Source organism: Micromys minutus (assembly GCF_963924665.1).
Source record: "Micromys minutus genome assembly, chromosome: X".
NCBI classification, from domain to species: domain Eukaryota; kingdom Metazoa; phylum Chordata; class Mammalia; order Rodentia; family Muridae; genus Micromys; species Micromys minutus.
In genome coordinates, this window is record NC_137970.1 from 41,758,985 (window position 1) to 41,773,429 (window position 14,445).

Sequence of the window (14,445 nt, forward strand, 5' to 3'; positions counted from 1 at the left end):
TATATGTTTCACAATACAGTTTTCAGTTTTGAAAACTGGTTTATTTTCCTGTCTGTAGTTTTGTCACAGATTTCATTAGGATTCTCAGTATTGCCAAGATTACCTAAAGCAATTCCACCAGAGACATCAGAGTTATTTCAGTGAATAACCGTGTACATTTTTTTATTATGTTATACCTAAATTTTATTAGATTACAGGTCCCACTAAGGCAGAAGTGACTGTCACAGAGTTTGCTATTTCCAAGCAGCGAGATACTTTATTGCAACCTTGGATCCTTAGGGTTTCTACTCTTCTTGGTAAAGGACTTGATGTTTCTCTGTTATCATTAAACATTCTACATCATGTAAGGGCTTCTCAGACTATCACATAGTTTTTCTTCTTTTATTTTTAATAACATTCAGGTATTTAGAAATCTTTCATTTTGTCTTGAAGATTTAAAAACTAACCTTTCAGTATTTATGAAATTATTGTGTTATTCCTGTTAAATATCACATTTATGAAGGGCCCTTTTAAAATATGAGTTTATCAGAAAGATTAGTGTAGCCATATTCAATTATTTAGTTGTTGATTGGCCCATTCTTTCTCTTTAAAACTTTTTATTGATTCCTTGTGAATTTTCCACCCAACCCCATTCATTTCACCATCCCTCCATATTCACCATCCACCACTGCAACCCGCAAAGGGGCAAATAAAAACAAAACAATAACCTAAAAAGATCTCACCATGGAGACTGAGGTATGTCACTGTGTGTCACAAGAGTATATACTTTTGTCCAAACAGTATGAGTGCTCATTGCAGTGAGTCATCTGTCTGCTTTGAGGCCTCTGGCTTCTGCTATACTATCGATACTGGATCCTCACTGTGACTCCTCTCGGACATCCTGTTATTTCCCTGTGTCATGGAGATCCTGCAGCTTTGGTTCTGTAGGACCAGCCCATTCAAATACTCCAGCTGCTTGGATGGCCCTGGATCTGAGACTGAATGGTGGCCATGTTGTACCAGTTCTCCTGCTTTGTCCAGGTAGGGGGCAGGGCCAGCACTCCAGTTTGTGGCAGCCTGCAAGAGGCAGGATTGGCTCTCTGGCACCCATGCCACCAGGGTTAGCTCTCCAGCTCTTCTACTCCTACACCCTTGGGCCAGCTCCCCTGTGCCCATCCTACCAGGGCAAGTTCTACTATACTGCTAAAGTGAGTTGTTGGGTCTGTTGCTATGAGTGAGAGGCAGGGCCAGTGAGGAAACTGGGCCAGCTCTCCTGCCTGCTCCAGACAGTGAGTAGCACATTCTTTCTTTATGTTAAAAAACAACAACACAAAACAAAAACAAAAAACAAGAAACAAAACTCCGAGCTCTTGGACATCCATTTAAATGGAGTTCCATATGTAAATAAGGCGAGTAAGGTGAACCTTTGCTCACTTCAGTCTTTTAGCCTTTGCCTGTCTTTTCTCTTGTCAAAGGTTATCTTCACCTGGAGGAATCTGTGTCTTCCCCTCCTCCAGCCTCTCCCTTGCTACCTAGAGTCATGTTTTTCCAGTAATGGTCAGAACAATTTAGCAGACAAAATACTTTGCTCCTCTGTATACCTTCTTTCCTCTCTATTTTTATGTTTTGGGTTTACCTTTCATTTGATAAATAGAAAGATTTATTCTAGACAATGTAGACATCCTCAAACATGGACTTAGTACAAATCAGATACTTTTAATGGCCTTTATAGAACAAGGCTGTAGTTTTTTAACTCTGGGAAGTCAGTGTATGACATCCAAGTATGTGGAGTTAACAGCCTTGAACTCTAGGCTGGCTCTGATCTGAAAAGAAAGCCTATGACCTCAGTAAAACAATTAAACTCTCATCTTAGAGAAGCTATGTCTTTTGTTTCTGTTGTCACTGACGGTCCCGTTGCTTGCTTTTCCCATGCTCCTGACGTGTTGACTGTGAACTCAGAAGCCCTCCCTTAACTACTGGTGTCTTCCTAATCATTGCCTTTCTCACAAGTTGTATTAGTGTTGACATGTCACTCCTTGTTTTTCCCCTGCCCCTTTGCTCCTAAATAGAGCTTACTGTTCCATCTTCTTTTCTTTTCCTTTATCCCTAGGCTTGGCTTTACTTTCCTGTATCTGGGATCCTAACTGGCTCCGATTAACCACTGTTTTTCAGAGTTCAGATTCACATTTTACTTAAAGCAACTGCATCCTTTGGGTACAGATGTCAAAATCAAGAAGTGCAGGAAGTCCACAGAACTTATGAAGCTCAAGAAGTAGGAAGACAAGAATGTGGATGCCTCAGTCCCTCTTAGAAGGGAGAACAAAACAGGGGAGGAAATACAAGGTCAAATAGAGGAGCAGGGGTTGAAGAAAAGATCTACAGAGACTGCCTCACCTGGAGAACCACCGCATACATATGCAGCCACCAAACCTAAGCACTGTTGCTGATGCCAAGAAGTGTTTACAGGAACCAGACATGGATGTCTTCTCAGAGGCTCTCCCAGAGTCATATAGATACAGTTGAGAATGCTTCTAGCTAAACATCAGACTGAACACAGGGACCCCAATGAAAGAGCTAGAGAAAGGACTGAAGGAGCTGAAGGCTTTGCACCCTCATGGGAAGAACAACACCATCACCAGCCAAGGCACTGAGGTAGAGAGGGTGATTGAGTAAGGGAGCACCTTCATGGAAGCAAGTTGAGGGGGAGAAGGGAGGGGAGTTGGGGGACAGGTATAACATTTGAAATGTAAATACAGAGAATATCCAATAAAATTGAAAAAAAAAAAAGACGTGCAGGAAGGTAGTGTGGAACCTTGAAACAAACCAGATTTTTACTCCCCACTCTCTTTTTCTCTCTCCTCTCTCACCACTTCTGACTCTCCTTCTATTCCTTCTTCCTCCCCTCTCTCCTCCCTTTTCCTTTGTCCCTTTCTCTCTGACTAGTTGTTCTAAGCATGAACATAGCTTAGTGGGAACAACTATTTGTGACATGACTGATTAGCTAAGAAATTCCTTGTTGCCTTTATTAACCTTCAGAAATTCTGCCTCCTAATTGTATAAAAGTTCTGATTAGAACCAGAGGGGCTAAAGGAGACACTGGTGTTTTGTTGACTTTCAGATTCAGAAGTATTCTCTTTCAGGTTCAGATCCAGACAGAAATAGCTACCCTAATTAACGAGCAGGCTATTGATTCCAGATATGGCATTCAGAGCTTATCTGCAAACACCAAAGCAATTTGCATCTAAGCTCAATTTACTCTCTCTATTGACTTGAAAGTCAAACACATAAAGATTTAATGTGGATACACCACACACATGCACATAGAGAGAAGGCAAGGGATATAAAACATACATGTGCTTAGTATTTCACTTAGTGTGTCGTGACTTAGTACCCCTCTTCAGAGGTTTAAGGGAGATAGCAAAGTAGCTATGTAGCAGAGAAAAGGCCAAGAATGAAAATTACCTTTGAAAGTCACTCTGAGTACCCTGGATTCTCCCTCATTTTCTCTTTCCCTGATTCAAAATTCTTGTCTGGCAAGTCTTACTGATAACACTGGTTTGAGCCTTCTATCATGAAAGGAGGAACAGTATCCCATTAGGATTCAGCAGGTGAGATTATGTGTGGGAATATACGCTATCCCTCTTTGCCAAAGAGAAGTGGCTAAGACACTAACTTTTGCAGAGATACCCAAGTATCACCGATATGCCTCAAAAGGATTACTGAGATAGGATATCCAGCAATAGCATGGTTGAAGGTTTTGGGAAGGGGCTTGATGATGCACTTTGTATAGGAAATGGATGGAGGCATGAAGAAAAATCTTGTAGCACAGAGGTCCCTACTTGTTTGAACAAGTAGTTCCCTTTGTTGGTTCCTTGGGTAGGAAGGGGGCAGGTGGCCCCATTAAAGTGGGAATGGGGAAAACTACTCTGGGAAGGTATTCTTTGCTAAGTATGATACTAATACCACAATATTATTTCAACTGTGGTTTCAACTTGCTGGCTATCTGAAGTGGGTACAAGGAGCTCAGAAGGAATAACACAAGAATTATGAGGGAAATCATATAAATATCAGGATAACATATAACTTCAGCATTTCACTGTTGCTTATGAGCTTCATGCCATACCAGTTCTAATATGGAACTGCTGACAATTTCCTCTGGCACTTTTTGCCTATTTCTTTAAACACCTGGGGATAATGAAAGGGAGAGGAGCTTGTAGTACTCGCTCCTAACCTCTCATAGAAAAGAAGAGGTTAAGTTTACCTTCTTGCAGAGGACCATCTGGTGATCAAACAGGAAGAAGACCCTCTGCTGGTTGCGGCCATAGGGCTGGTAGATCCAGGCCATCTCTCCAGTGTAGATCAGCTCCGAGCTCCTGTCTAAGATGTCTTCTCCCTAGGAAGGACATTTGATGGTGAGATATAGCCAGATAGTAGACCTGATACAATTCCTTACACAGAAATACCAAAATGGGAGCACAGATTGGGATGGGAGGTAGCCAAAAAGACCTTGTAGAGATGAAGGAAACGAGAGAGACTTTTGGGCTCCCTTAAAAGGGTTACAGTTCTGTAAGAAGACTCATATTCATATTTACTGTGGGGTTAAATAAAAATACCCCCTAGTTGGTCAGTCTCCCTTCTCCTCTATACCTCCTTCCCAGTCCACCTGTATTCTTATTTGCTCTGAGCCTAAATGAGACCTTTAGTCAGTCAATCAGACAGACAGGCAGGCATTCTCTTTTCTCTTCCTTGTCACATTTTATGCATGTCTTTTGTGATCCAGTCCCTCAGTTCCAACCTGGTCTCTCACTTCCTTTAAGAGTAAGCCTGCAAAGGTAGTGGAAAATGTTCTGTCTTCCATATAAAATTAAATAAGGGAGAAAATATTTAATAAAATTAGAAACTCCCCAACGCATGTGACAGCTCATGTGAAGATGAAAGTACTGAGCTGTGGTTCAGGCAAGAGAATGTATCACTCCAGGAGACATACATGCTAGACACTTTTCTTTGTCTTTTGCACCTCACCAAAACATGGGTAAATAATCTGGCTCCCACTTTACATCTTCAAGTACCAACAGGTCAAGTGACAGGGCAGGATTATAAAGCTTATTGGCTACAGATGTTCAACCTGATCCCCATCTATCTCTAGAGAGCACCTTTACTCTTTATCATACATTATATTTCTTCTAGACCCAAAGGTGTCCATATGTTCAGTCCCTTCCTCTCCCTCAGTCTGTTTGCCAGCTGTTAAATGAGGTATAAGAAAATTGATGTGTATAGTACCCGCTCTGATACCTTTACAGTAAAATGCTAGGGTTATACCCAAGGCTCGAAATTAGATTAAAGATAGAAGTTCTATATTTCTTCAGAAATAAGCAGAAACATATAGTTCTGGCAGAATAATAGGCTAAAAAAGTGACATCAGGAAATGGTATTCTTAATTATACCATTTCCTGTAGTCTGAGAGATTGAAAGAAAAGGAGATCTTAATGGATTATTTTCTAATAACAGAACTTGAAAGCTGCTCAACAAATACTGTTTTGACTGTAGTATCCAAATTTAGCTATGAGTATCCAAGACAAATGTAAAACAGTCTTTCTTGTGCTTGCATACTACCACTAAGACTTTGGATTCATAGGGCTAGAAAAGACTTCTCCTGAGATTTAGCCTTTCCTGACACAAGAGATTCGCCATAATCCACTTTGAATATGTATGAGGTGAAAGAATGCATAAAAGTTAGTTAACATTGCAAGTTGATTCCAAACGTGATTATTTTTGAAGCAGTGTCTTACTATGTAGCCCAGATAAGCCTGAAACTTGCTATATAGCTCAGGCTGATCTAGAACTTGCAATTCTTCCCCTGAAGCTTTCTAGGCACTGGGGCTATGGCCAAAATGCTCAGATTCCAGGACTCAAGGAACAGTGACAGAGGCTGAGCTAGGCTTGTTGGTAGAGCTAGCAGTGTAAAGCTTGTTGGTCTTGCATCTTTGACGATCTTTGCTGAGCTGAGGGAAGCACAGTGGAGAACTTCTGCTGACGTTCCTGTTGGCCCTGGTCCCTCTGCTATCTCTGCTAGGTTGTGCCACTGCCGTTTAGTCGTGTTTGCTATCTGGACTCTACTGAGCTAAACTGCTGATGTATCCATGGAATGTTTACAAGTAGATTGAGCTGCTGCTGTTGAGTCTTGTGACCTGAACTGCTGGTTTCCTGACAACACAGATAAGATTTGTTCCAAAGATCACTTTCTAAACAGGTCTACTTCCCTATCTTTTCTGTTCCACTACCTCTGGTGGATGGTGAGCTGGAAGGGAGAGGCTAAAGCATTTAAGAACCACCATTAAAAGTAGACACTGAAAAAAATTAAAGTTACAACCAAGTTCAGAATCCCACATACCTAATGACAAGACTGCACTTGAATGAAGATGGTACATTGCCTATCAGAACAATTTGTTGCATTGGAAGATTAGTGAGATGAGTCCATTAACATGACTGTGTTAACTCACTCTGTGTCCCTGGGAAGCAGTTTAAGCAGGTCCTGTCTGAACCATTCCACAAGACTACTTGAAAGTACCAAATATGTTTGTGTGAGGGAAATAGTAAGTTTACATAAGGGAAGGGATGATTTCACTGTTTAGAGCTTTCATTCTTGTCTCCTCTGCCTCACTTGCACCATACATCTCTTTATCTTGCCCCACAAAATGCGAGTCGTCCCCACTGCCTTTATGGGTTTCTGCATTCTTCCAGCATATGGGAAACTTCTCACTTTCTTATGTGCCTGCTCTGGATGAATAAGGCCATGTCTGATTCATCTCAGATACTGAAATGGCTGGCAAGGGCCAGACAAAGAGGAGCTGTTCAAAAGACAAGTCTTCTAATGTCATATATATGCTCAAAATACTCCAGTGCCTTCCACCCAAACTTAAAACCAAAGCCCTTTAAGGATATATAATGTGACCTCCCCATTATTCATATACAATCTTCTGATTGACCCCCAGTGATATTGGCCTCTTTCTATTGCTTGGAATTCATTCTGGTATTTCAACAGCTTCCTTCCATTTTAAATGCTCTGCCACAAAAAGGCCTCATGATTTTTCTCCTTCACCTCCTTCAGGTCTTTTCTCAAATGTTGTCCCCTTTGATAATTCTTATATTACTTTATTATTTATTATTACTTATTTCACTTTCTCCATATTCCCTATCCATATCTGATGATATAATTCTTATGTGCTGTTTTTCTTTCCTATTGAAACATAAAATATAGAAACTTTGTTCTACCACTTAACATGTTTCTAGAATGCAGAATGAAGCCCGATGCAGAGTTAAGTATTCAACAAACAATCTGTTAGTGAATAAATCAATAGTATATGAATAGAGACCATTAAACCATACCCGAGACCATTAAACCATACCCAGAGCTTTTCTGCCAGTTTTTCATATTTCTTTTGTGAAGCCAAAGTCTCAAGGAACAGACTTCATTTCTTTCTAATTAATTCTAACTTAACCCATTTTTTCAGCTTCATCTATCCTGATTACAGGATAATTGATATTGGAGCGGTGGCCTGAATCGCCTAGCAGCCACATCTAATCTAACCTGTGGCCCATAAGCTTTATGCATCCTAGGATAGCCATCAATGAGATGCAATATATTTGTTGATGAAAAATTCCAGGTTTTAATCAAAAGGTTGAGCAGTCCTGAAAGAATGGCAAAAGAAATGTCATCCTCTTTAACCAGTTTAATCTTCAGTGGTACATGAGTCAATTTATGTCAGTAAGTGTAAAGAAGTAACAAATTTACCTGGGCCTATGTTTAATCTTCTTGGACCAAGGAGTGAACATTACTCAACTTCACTTTTAACTGGATCCCTTTTCTGTATCCATCATACTGTTATTTTTTTTATGTTACTTCCAGTTTCTTTGAATTATACCATCCAATGGTAAACCAGAACAGGGCATCACATATTATACAAGCAGGCAAGAAAGGGAGGGATACCATAAGAAAAAATTATGACCACATGATTTAGTTTCCAACATGAGGTGCAAACAGGAACACTTTCTAAAAATCTTCAGAGGGAAAAAAAGATGAAGAGAAGCTATCGGGGATATGTTCCATTTCTCTTTGTTTAAAATGACTTAATGTAAAAGAGAGTGAAATGACAGCTCATCCAAACCTCTGGACCAGAGAACTCAGAAATGCAAAATTTCCAGAAACTACAGTCCTTGGAAACAGGCTCTCCTCCCTTCTAATCTAGACTGCTGTAAGCTATAATCTCTTTAAGGACTACACAACAATTTAATTTATCTCCTTACTTTTTAGGATTTATGAGGGCTAAACTAGTCTCCATAAGACACAGAAGGTGACTGAGGTGGTAACTAGAATTAGGTAAAGAAATCTGAATATTCATGAGGAAAAGATGAGAAAAAGATAGACAGTGATTCAAGGAAAGATTTTTTTTTTTTTAATTCTCTAGCCAAATAGTTTAATTTACCAAGACAACAACTGTCTGCATGCCAACCATCCTCACTTTCCCTGTTCAAGGAAGAATAGGTTCTGAAAGTTTCCTCTGTGATTGCTATTTTTCAATATGAGGAATGAAGCTAAAATCATCACAAAGGTTTTTATGACTGCTCCCTTGTTTTTTCACATATCAGAGGGGTTGAGAAGTGGCCCAGACTGAGAAGCATTGCTCAGCCATTTACAAGGCTTCCGCAGCCTATGACAGAAATCTCCTGCCTCCTTCATCCTCTATTTTTTCTTCATCCCCCAACTCCAGAAACATTATCGGAATGAATTTTATGTGTCTACTCAAGGAGCCCCTTCCCCCATGTGAGAAATAGAAAAAGAAACAACTTCAGAGAGAACAGAAAATGACTTCTCAGGTTCTGATTCCTTACACCATAGCTCAAAGCTATGAAGTTTGATTTGACAAGAATAAAAAGGACGAGGAAGAGGAGGAAGAAGAGGAAAGGAAGAGGAGGAGGAGGAGAGGAAGAGGAAGAGGAGGACTGGAGACTTAGACCACATATAAAAACTTAAAAGGGGAAAATTTTTCAGGAAAAAAGAAAGATGTTTTTTTAAAAAATATGAATTCAGTTGCTTCTTGGCACAGTTTCTTACAAGGAAGCCTGCAAAAGGTACAGAAAAGTGTCTTGCCAAAGAGAAGTTTCAGGGTGTCTCTGTTGATAGGAATGAACAAAGGGAAAAACATACAAAGAAAGGAGAATCCATTGCTTTCCTTTAAGTCTGGGCCAGTTATGGCTTCTCCTTATAAGCAAGAGGGTTTAAATATATGTAAATACGTGTATATTCTGCTCTCTCCCCCCTCTATATACATATATATTATATTTTATTTTTTACATATTAAGGTATCACTGGTATTCTACCCTTAAAAGACATTATCTATCAAACAATAAAATGTGTCAACTGATAATTATTGTGGTGTTTTTAAATCATCCACATTAGGAAAAATAGAGATAGAAGTAAAAATTTTGTCTGAACATTGACCAACTCTTTGTTAACACTAATAATGCTCATGTTGGGATAGACTAAACAATTTGAAATGTTAGAAGCAATATTGTTATTTAAACACAGAAAGTTCTATCTGAGTTGAGGTCTGTACAAAATGGTAGTAGATCAACTTCTCTAGCATTACCACCAAGTTTTTAAATGCCACTTCCTTCCTGCCGACATTTTCCATCTTGGTTATGTCAGCCTACATGCTATCAGGTCACACAACCTAGGCCTGAGAGATGAGTAAGAAGTGTTATCACTCCTCGTTTGTAGCATTTGGCAAGGACAACTTGATGATTTCAGTCACTTCCGTTCTAAGTTCAAAGAAACTGTGGGTGTCTACATTGGGATGACTAGGTGACAGAATATTTTTAGAATAATGATGAAAACAGAGCTTGGCCAGGATGATAGTTATAGCTTGTTTAATAAGCAAGTGAGGCCCCCCAAAACCCCTGTTGATAAAGAGCCTACCTCCCAGTCTAGGACAGAGGCCTGCCACTGCGCAATCTTGTCAATATTTTCCAGACGTCGCTTGCGTTCATTGATCTGCTGAGTCACGTTTCTCATGACAGCCAAAGCAGCTGCGACATATCTGTAATCACTGTGAAGAAATAAGAGTGAAATGTGAATGAACCAATGTGCAATACGCCAGTCCTCAATCCATTATTCTTCCTTAGTAAGAGTGTGGATTATCACATCATCTAGAGAATAACTGCATTGCCAGTCCTACTTTTGGATGACAATGTAACTTATGTTCATACAGAAACCATACCAGCCTCACAGATATCCTACCTCTAATTTTTTTCCACAGGACAAACAGACCTCTTTAATTTTATAACTCTCTATTTGTGTCTTACCTGATAAAAGCAGACAAGGAACAGGACAGAAGCATTATACATGGTATAGTCTAAACATCCTATTCATCTCCACTCTCTGTATTTCTAAGGACTCTCTGCCCATGATCACCATGGAGCAATAGGCTACTTGAAATAAAAGATAATTTTTAAAAGGAGCCCTGACTTTACATTATGAGATAATGCGTGAGAACAAGGAATTTGTGAACTCTATGAGTTCACACCCAATTTTATTATTAACTAGCAGTGTTGTCTTTAATTTGTTTCAATTTTCTCATTCAGAAAATGGGGAGAATTTTAGCAGAATTTATTGATGGGTTTAATAAATAAGGGCAATCACCCATACATATTGTTTTACTCTTAATCCATAAGGTTAAGTACATAAGAATTAAGCAGATCTCTTGTGGTAGATATAATACAGAATGCCTCCCACAGAATTCTTGGTCTGAGAAGTACAACCTACATCCCAGCTTCTGAAAACATTTGATACTCTGTGTGTTGAGAGTCATATCATTCTACCCAATTCTTTCTGCTTGTCTGACCTGATTTCCAATTGAATAGCTATTATGAAAGGCAGACTGAAAGTGAGCTCTCAGCCATTTGACACAGACAGGATGACCTGAGAAGGTAATAAGATTCATCCCAGCTCGGTATTAATATCTTCTCTCAGTAAAGCTAAACTATCTTGTGGTTATAGCCTCTTTACTCCCCCAGCACTGATTGGAAAAACAGCTGTGAGAAAAAGATGCAGAAATGTTGTTTCCCTGTTGTTGATGTATTGGAAAATGGGGTGATGGAACAAGCCAAAGGAGAGGAGTTCTAGATCCCAGGACAGATACCATGCAACACCTCCTCTTAGGTACCATCCATGACTCCAATCTGCACCTTTCACATGTTTCAGAACATCCAGAACACCTTACCTGTGGTCTTGGGCAGTATACTTTAGGAGCTCAGCCAATTGTAAGGGGTATTTGCAGATCTTCTGTACTGGAGTCAAAAGAAAACCATCAATAGCTATGTCGATCATCTGCTGCAAGAGGCGGCAGGCCTCAAAGAAGTGTTGATAGCGGCTGTCCTTCATTAACTTGGAGAGTTCCATGCAGGCATCCAGGTGGTTGTTACAATATTCAGAATATATCCAGAATCCATCTTGCTGTAGAGAAAAGAAGAGGAAAAATAAAGGCTCCGAGACCCCAAAGAAGTCTTAAAATAATAGAAAGACAAATCTTCATATGAAAACAAATACTAAGGTGATGTCAGCTTTTATTGGAGTCATAATTTAGTGATAAAATATTAAAAGATAGCTACACACTTGGTAGCTACACAGACACATTGTAATGTTATTTTAGCAATAATGAGGAAGTGGGAATGGTAAAAAAAATTGGGATGGTTAAGGGAGGCTGAACTATCACAGAATATGGCAAATGAAATTCTAGCAACCATTAGAAGAGATAAGTCACAAATTCTACTTCTTGCAATGACAAACTAACACATTCTGCCACTGAGATGAGCTGCAAAAGTCTAAAGAGTTTAATGAATTTTTTTTTCTGATGAAATTATTAACCATAAAGGCCAGAGGCCCAGGACATCTGCTACTACATAGCATCCCTTAGATGGAACAAAGAAAGTGTGCTCATGAGATGTTAACATGGTTGAAAAAGACCAGCATAATGACAATACCAGGTGACAAGACAATTCTACTTTGGACCTACCCCTAGATAAAGAGCTTCCCATGCTCAATGCCTGATCTCCTTCTAAGAATAAACTCCTGCATAGGTTGTCTAATTTCAAAGGATTATCCCTAAACATATATACACATGAGCCACACTCAATGAACTCAGTAGATTGCATATACAAATGTACATATATGCATATTGATATATATTTCTATATGATGTAACAAAAATTAAGTGATCACAAATTTTAGAGGAAGAGGGAGATAATGGAAGCCATGGGAGCCATTATCTCTGTACAGAGATGTACAGAGTTCCAACAACATTTTATAATATTAAATTTGAAGGAGAAATTCACAGAACCACATAGCTATCTGAAGAAATACAGAAAGAAAGCATATAGACTATGGATCCCGAGGGAAGAATGAAATTGTTGTGCTCTAGAGATATCTCATATGCTCATACAATGATTGTGTGTATACACGCATTGCACAGAGATAAGAATGGCCAGTTGATTGCTGTAGTATTAAAAATCAAGCAGACGATCTCAGGGCTAGTAAACAACACTAATAATAGTCATAAAGCCACTACAACAAACCAGATACTGTGGATAACAATGGCCAAGGGCAAACAGATAGAAATATTTGCATTGGGGATACAAGCTGAGGAGGCATTCAGTAGATTTTCTGATAAAGTTCACCTACCTGAGCACCAAAAGAAGCAACTAAAATGGCCAAGACATTTAATAAACAACTAAAGGCATGGGGACTACCTTTCTTCCCAAACATATTTTTGTCATGTATGTCTGATTTCTGTTGTAAAACCAAATGTCAGGAGTCATAATTGAAGCTGAATAATTACACGTAAGGTACTTATTGTGACAAGGGGCCTGTGATCAAGAGAAAACCTCATTACTCGCTGATCTTGAGAACAACTAGAATTTGTCCAAAATGTAAAATAAATAGCTAAGTCAACATTCTACAAAAGAACATTTTTATATCTTTAAAAATGTAAGAATTAGCCTCTCTAGGGCCTAGACCAGTTAGTTTGCCTGATGTTCCCACCACACACCCTCCCCAAACCCCTAACCTAGTTTGATCCTACATCAAGTGCCTTGAGCTAGTCAGACCACCAATGACTGAAACATCTTCAGCCTGTAAGTGTTAAAACAGGACTAGTTATTCCTGCTACTAACATACAGATACCTCTCAATGAATTTTAAGAATAAATGAGAAAGGAAAAATACTTTAGAAGAAAACTTCCCTATACTAATGAAAACCATACCCTTACAAATCTAAGAAGTACACAAAGCATCAAATAGACAAAAACATAAAAGAAAATCCCCATGGTCTGCAATAGTTAATTAATAATTAATAATAATAGTTAATAATTAATAGTTAATACTAAGTGTACAGAACAAAAAATATTCAAAACAGTTGTCATATCAAAAGGAAAACACATCAGAATAACAACTGAGGTTTTAAGGAAAACTTTGAAAGCCAGAAAAGCATGCAACAATAATAAAAACCACAGCACAAATTAATAAATTAGAAAAAATACAAAGAATCAACAAAATTAAGGTTGTTTGAGAAAATAAAATTAAGAGACTCTTGCCCCCCCCCCCAAATCAATGATCCAAATTAATAAAATGAGAATGGAACAGGGAAACATTACAACAGACACAACAAATTCAGAATAATATAGGGCAATATCAAAAACAAAAACCAAAACCTTGTATTTCATGAAAACGGAAAACCTAAAAGAAAGACACCAATTTCTAGATTAAGCCAATCCACCAAGAAGAGATCAACAACCTAAGCAGATATGTAACAAAGGAGAAGATTGAAAAAGAAATAAAAAGTCTTCCAGCTACAAATAGTCCTAGAGCCAGATAGATTCACAGGGGAATTAGACCAGACATTCAAAGATCTACAGCCAATCCTTAAAGTATTACGGGTTTTTTTTTTCTTTTTTTTTTTCTTTTTTTGGGTTGGTTGGTTTGGTTTGTTGTTGTTGTTCTTCTTCTTCCTCCTCTTTCTCTTCTGTTATTATCTTTAATCTTTTCTTTACAGTCCAGTCATTATCACTCTCCTGGTCCACCCTCGGACAGCTCCCAATCCCATTCCTCCCACATTGACATCTCCAAGGGAGCAGCCCCACCTCCTCACTCCCTGGGACCTCAAGTCTCTCAAGGGTTAGGGACATCTTCTCTGACCGAGACCAGACCCAGCAATCTTCTGCTGTATATGTATGTGTAGGGGACCTCATATCAGCTGGTGTATGCTACCTGATTGGTGGCTCAGGGTCTGAGAGATCTGGGGGGGGGAGTTCCAGGTCAGTTGAGACTGATGGCCTTTCCATGGGACCGCCCTCCTCCTCAGCTTCTTCAGCCTTCTCCTAATTCAACTACGGGGGTTCCTGGCTTCTGTCCATT

The 14,445-nt window shown here is 39.1% G+C and overlaps 1 protein-coding gene across 5 annotated transcripts in view; it reads right to left on the minus strand.

Annotated features, from left to right (window-relative positions):
• Positions 1 to 14,445, minus strand: part of ARHGEF9 (Cdc42 guanine nucleotide exchange factor 9) — a 93,557-nt gene that overhangs the window by 12,128 nt on the left and 66,984 nt on the right. For all 5 annotated transcript variants that reach the window (XM_080909526.1, XM_080909524.1, XM_080909528.1 and 2 more), the window contains exons 5-7: positions 11,259 to 11,491; positions 9,956 to 10,085; positions 4,241 to 4,372 (exon numbers count right to left, since the gene is read on the minus strand). In XM_080909526.1, the coding sequence (XP_080765652.1) occupies positions 4,241 to 4,372; positions 9,956 to 10,085; positions 11,259 to 11,491 (495 nt within the window). The remainder of the gene's footprint in view (positions 1 to 4,240; positions 4,373 to 9,955; positions 10,086 to 11,258; positions 11,492 to 14,445) is intronic.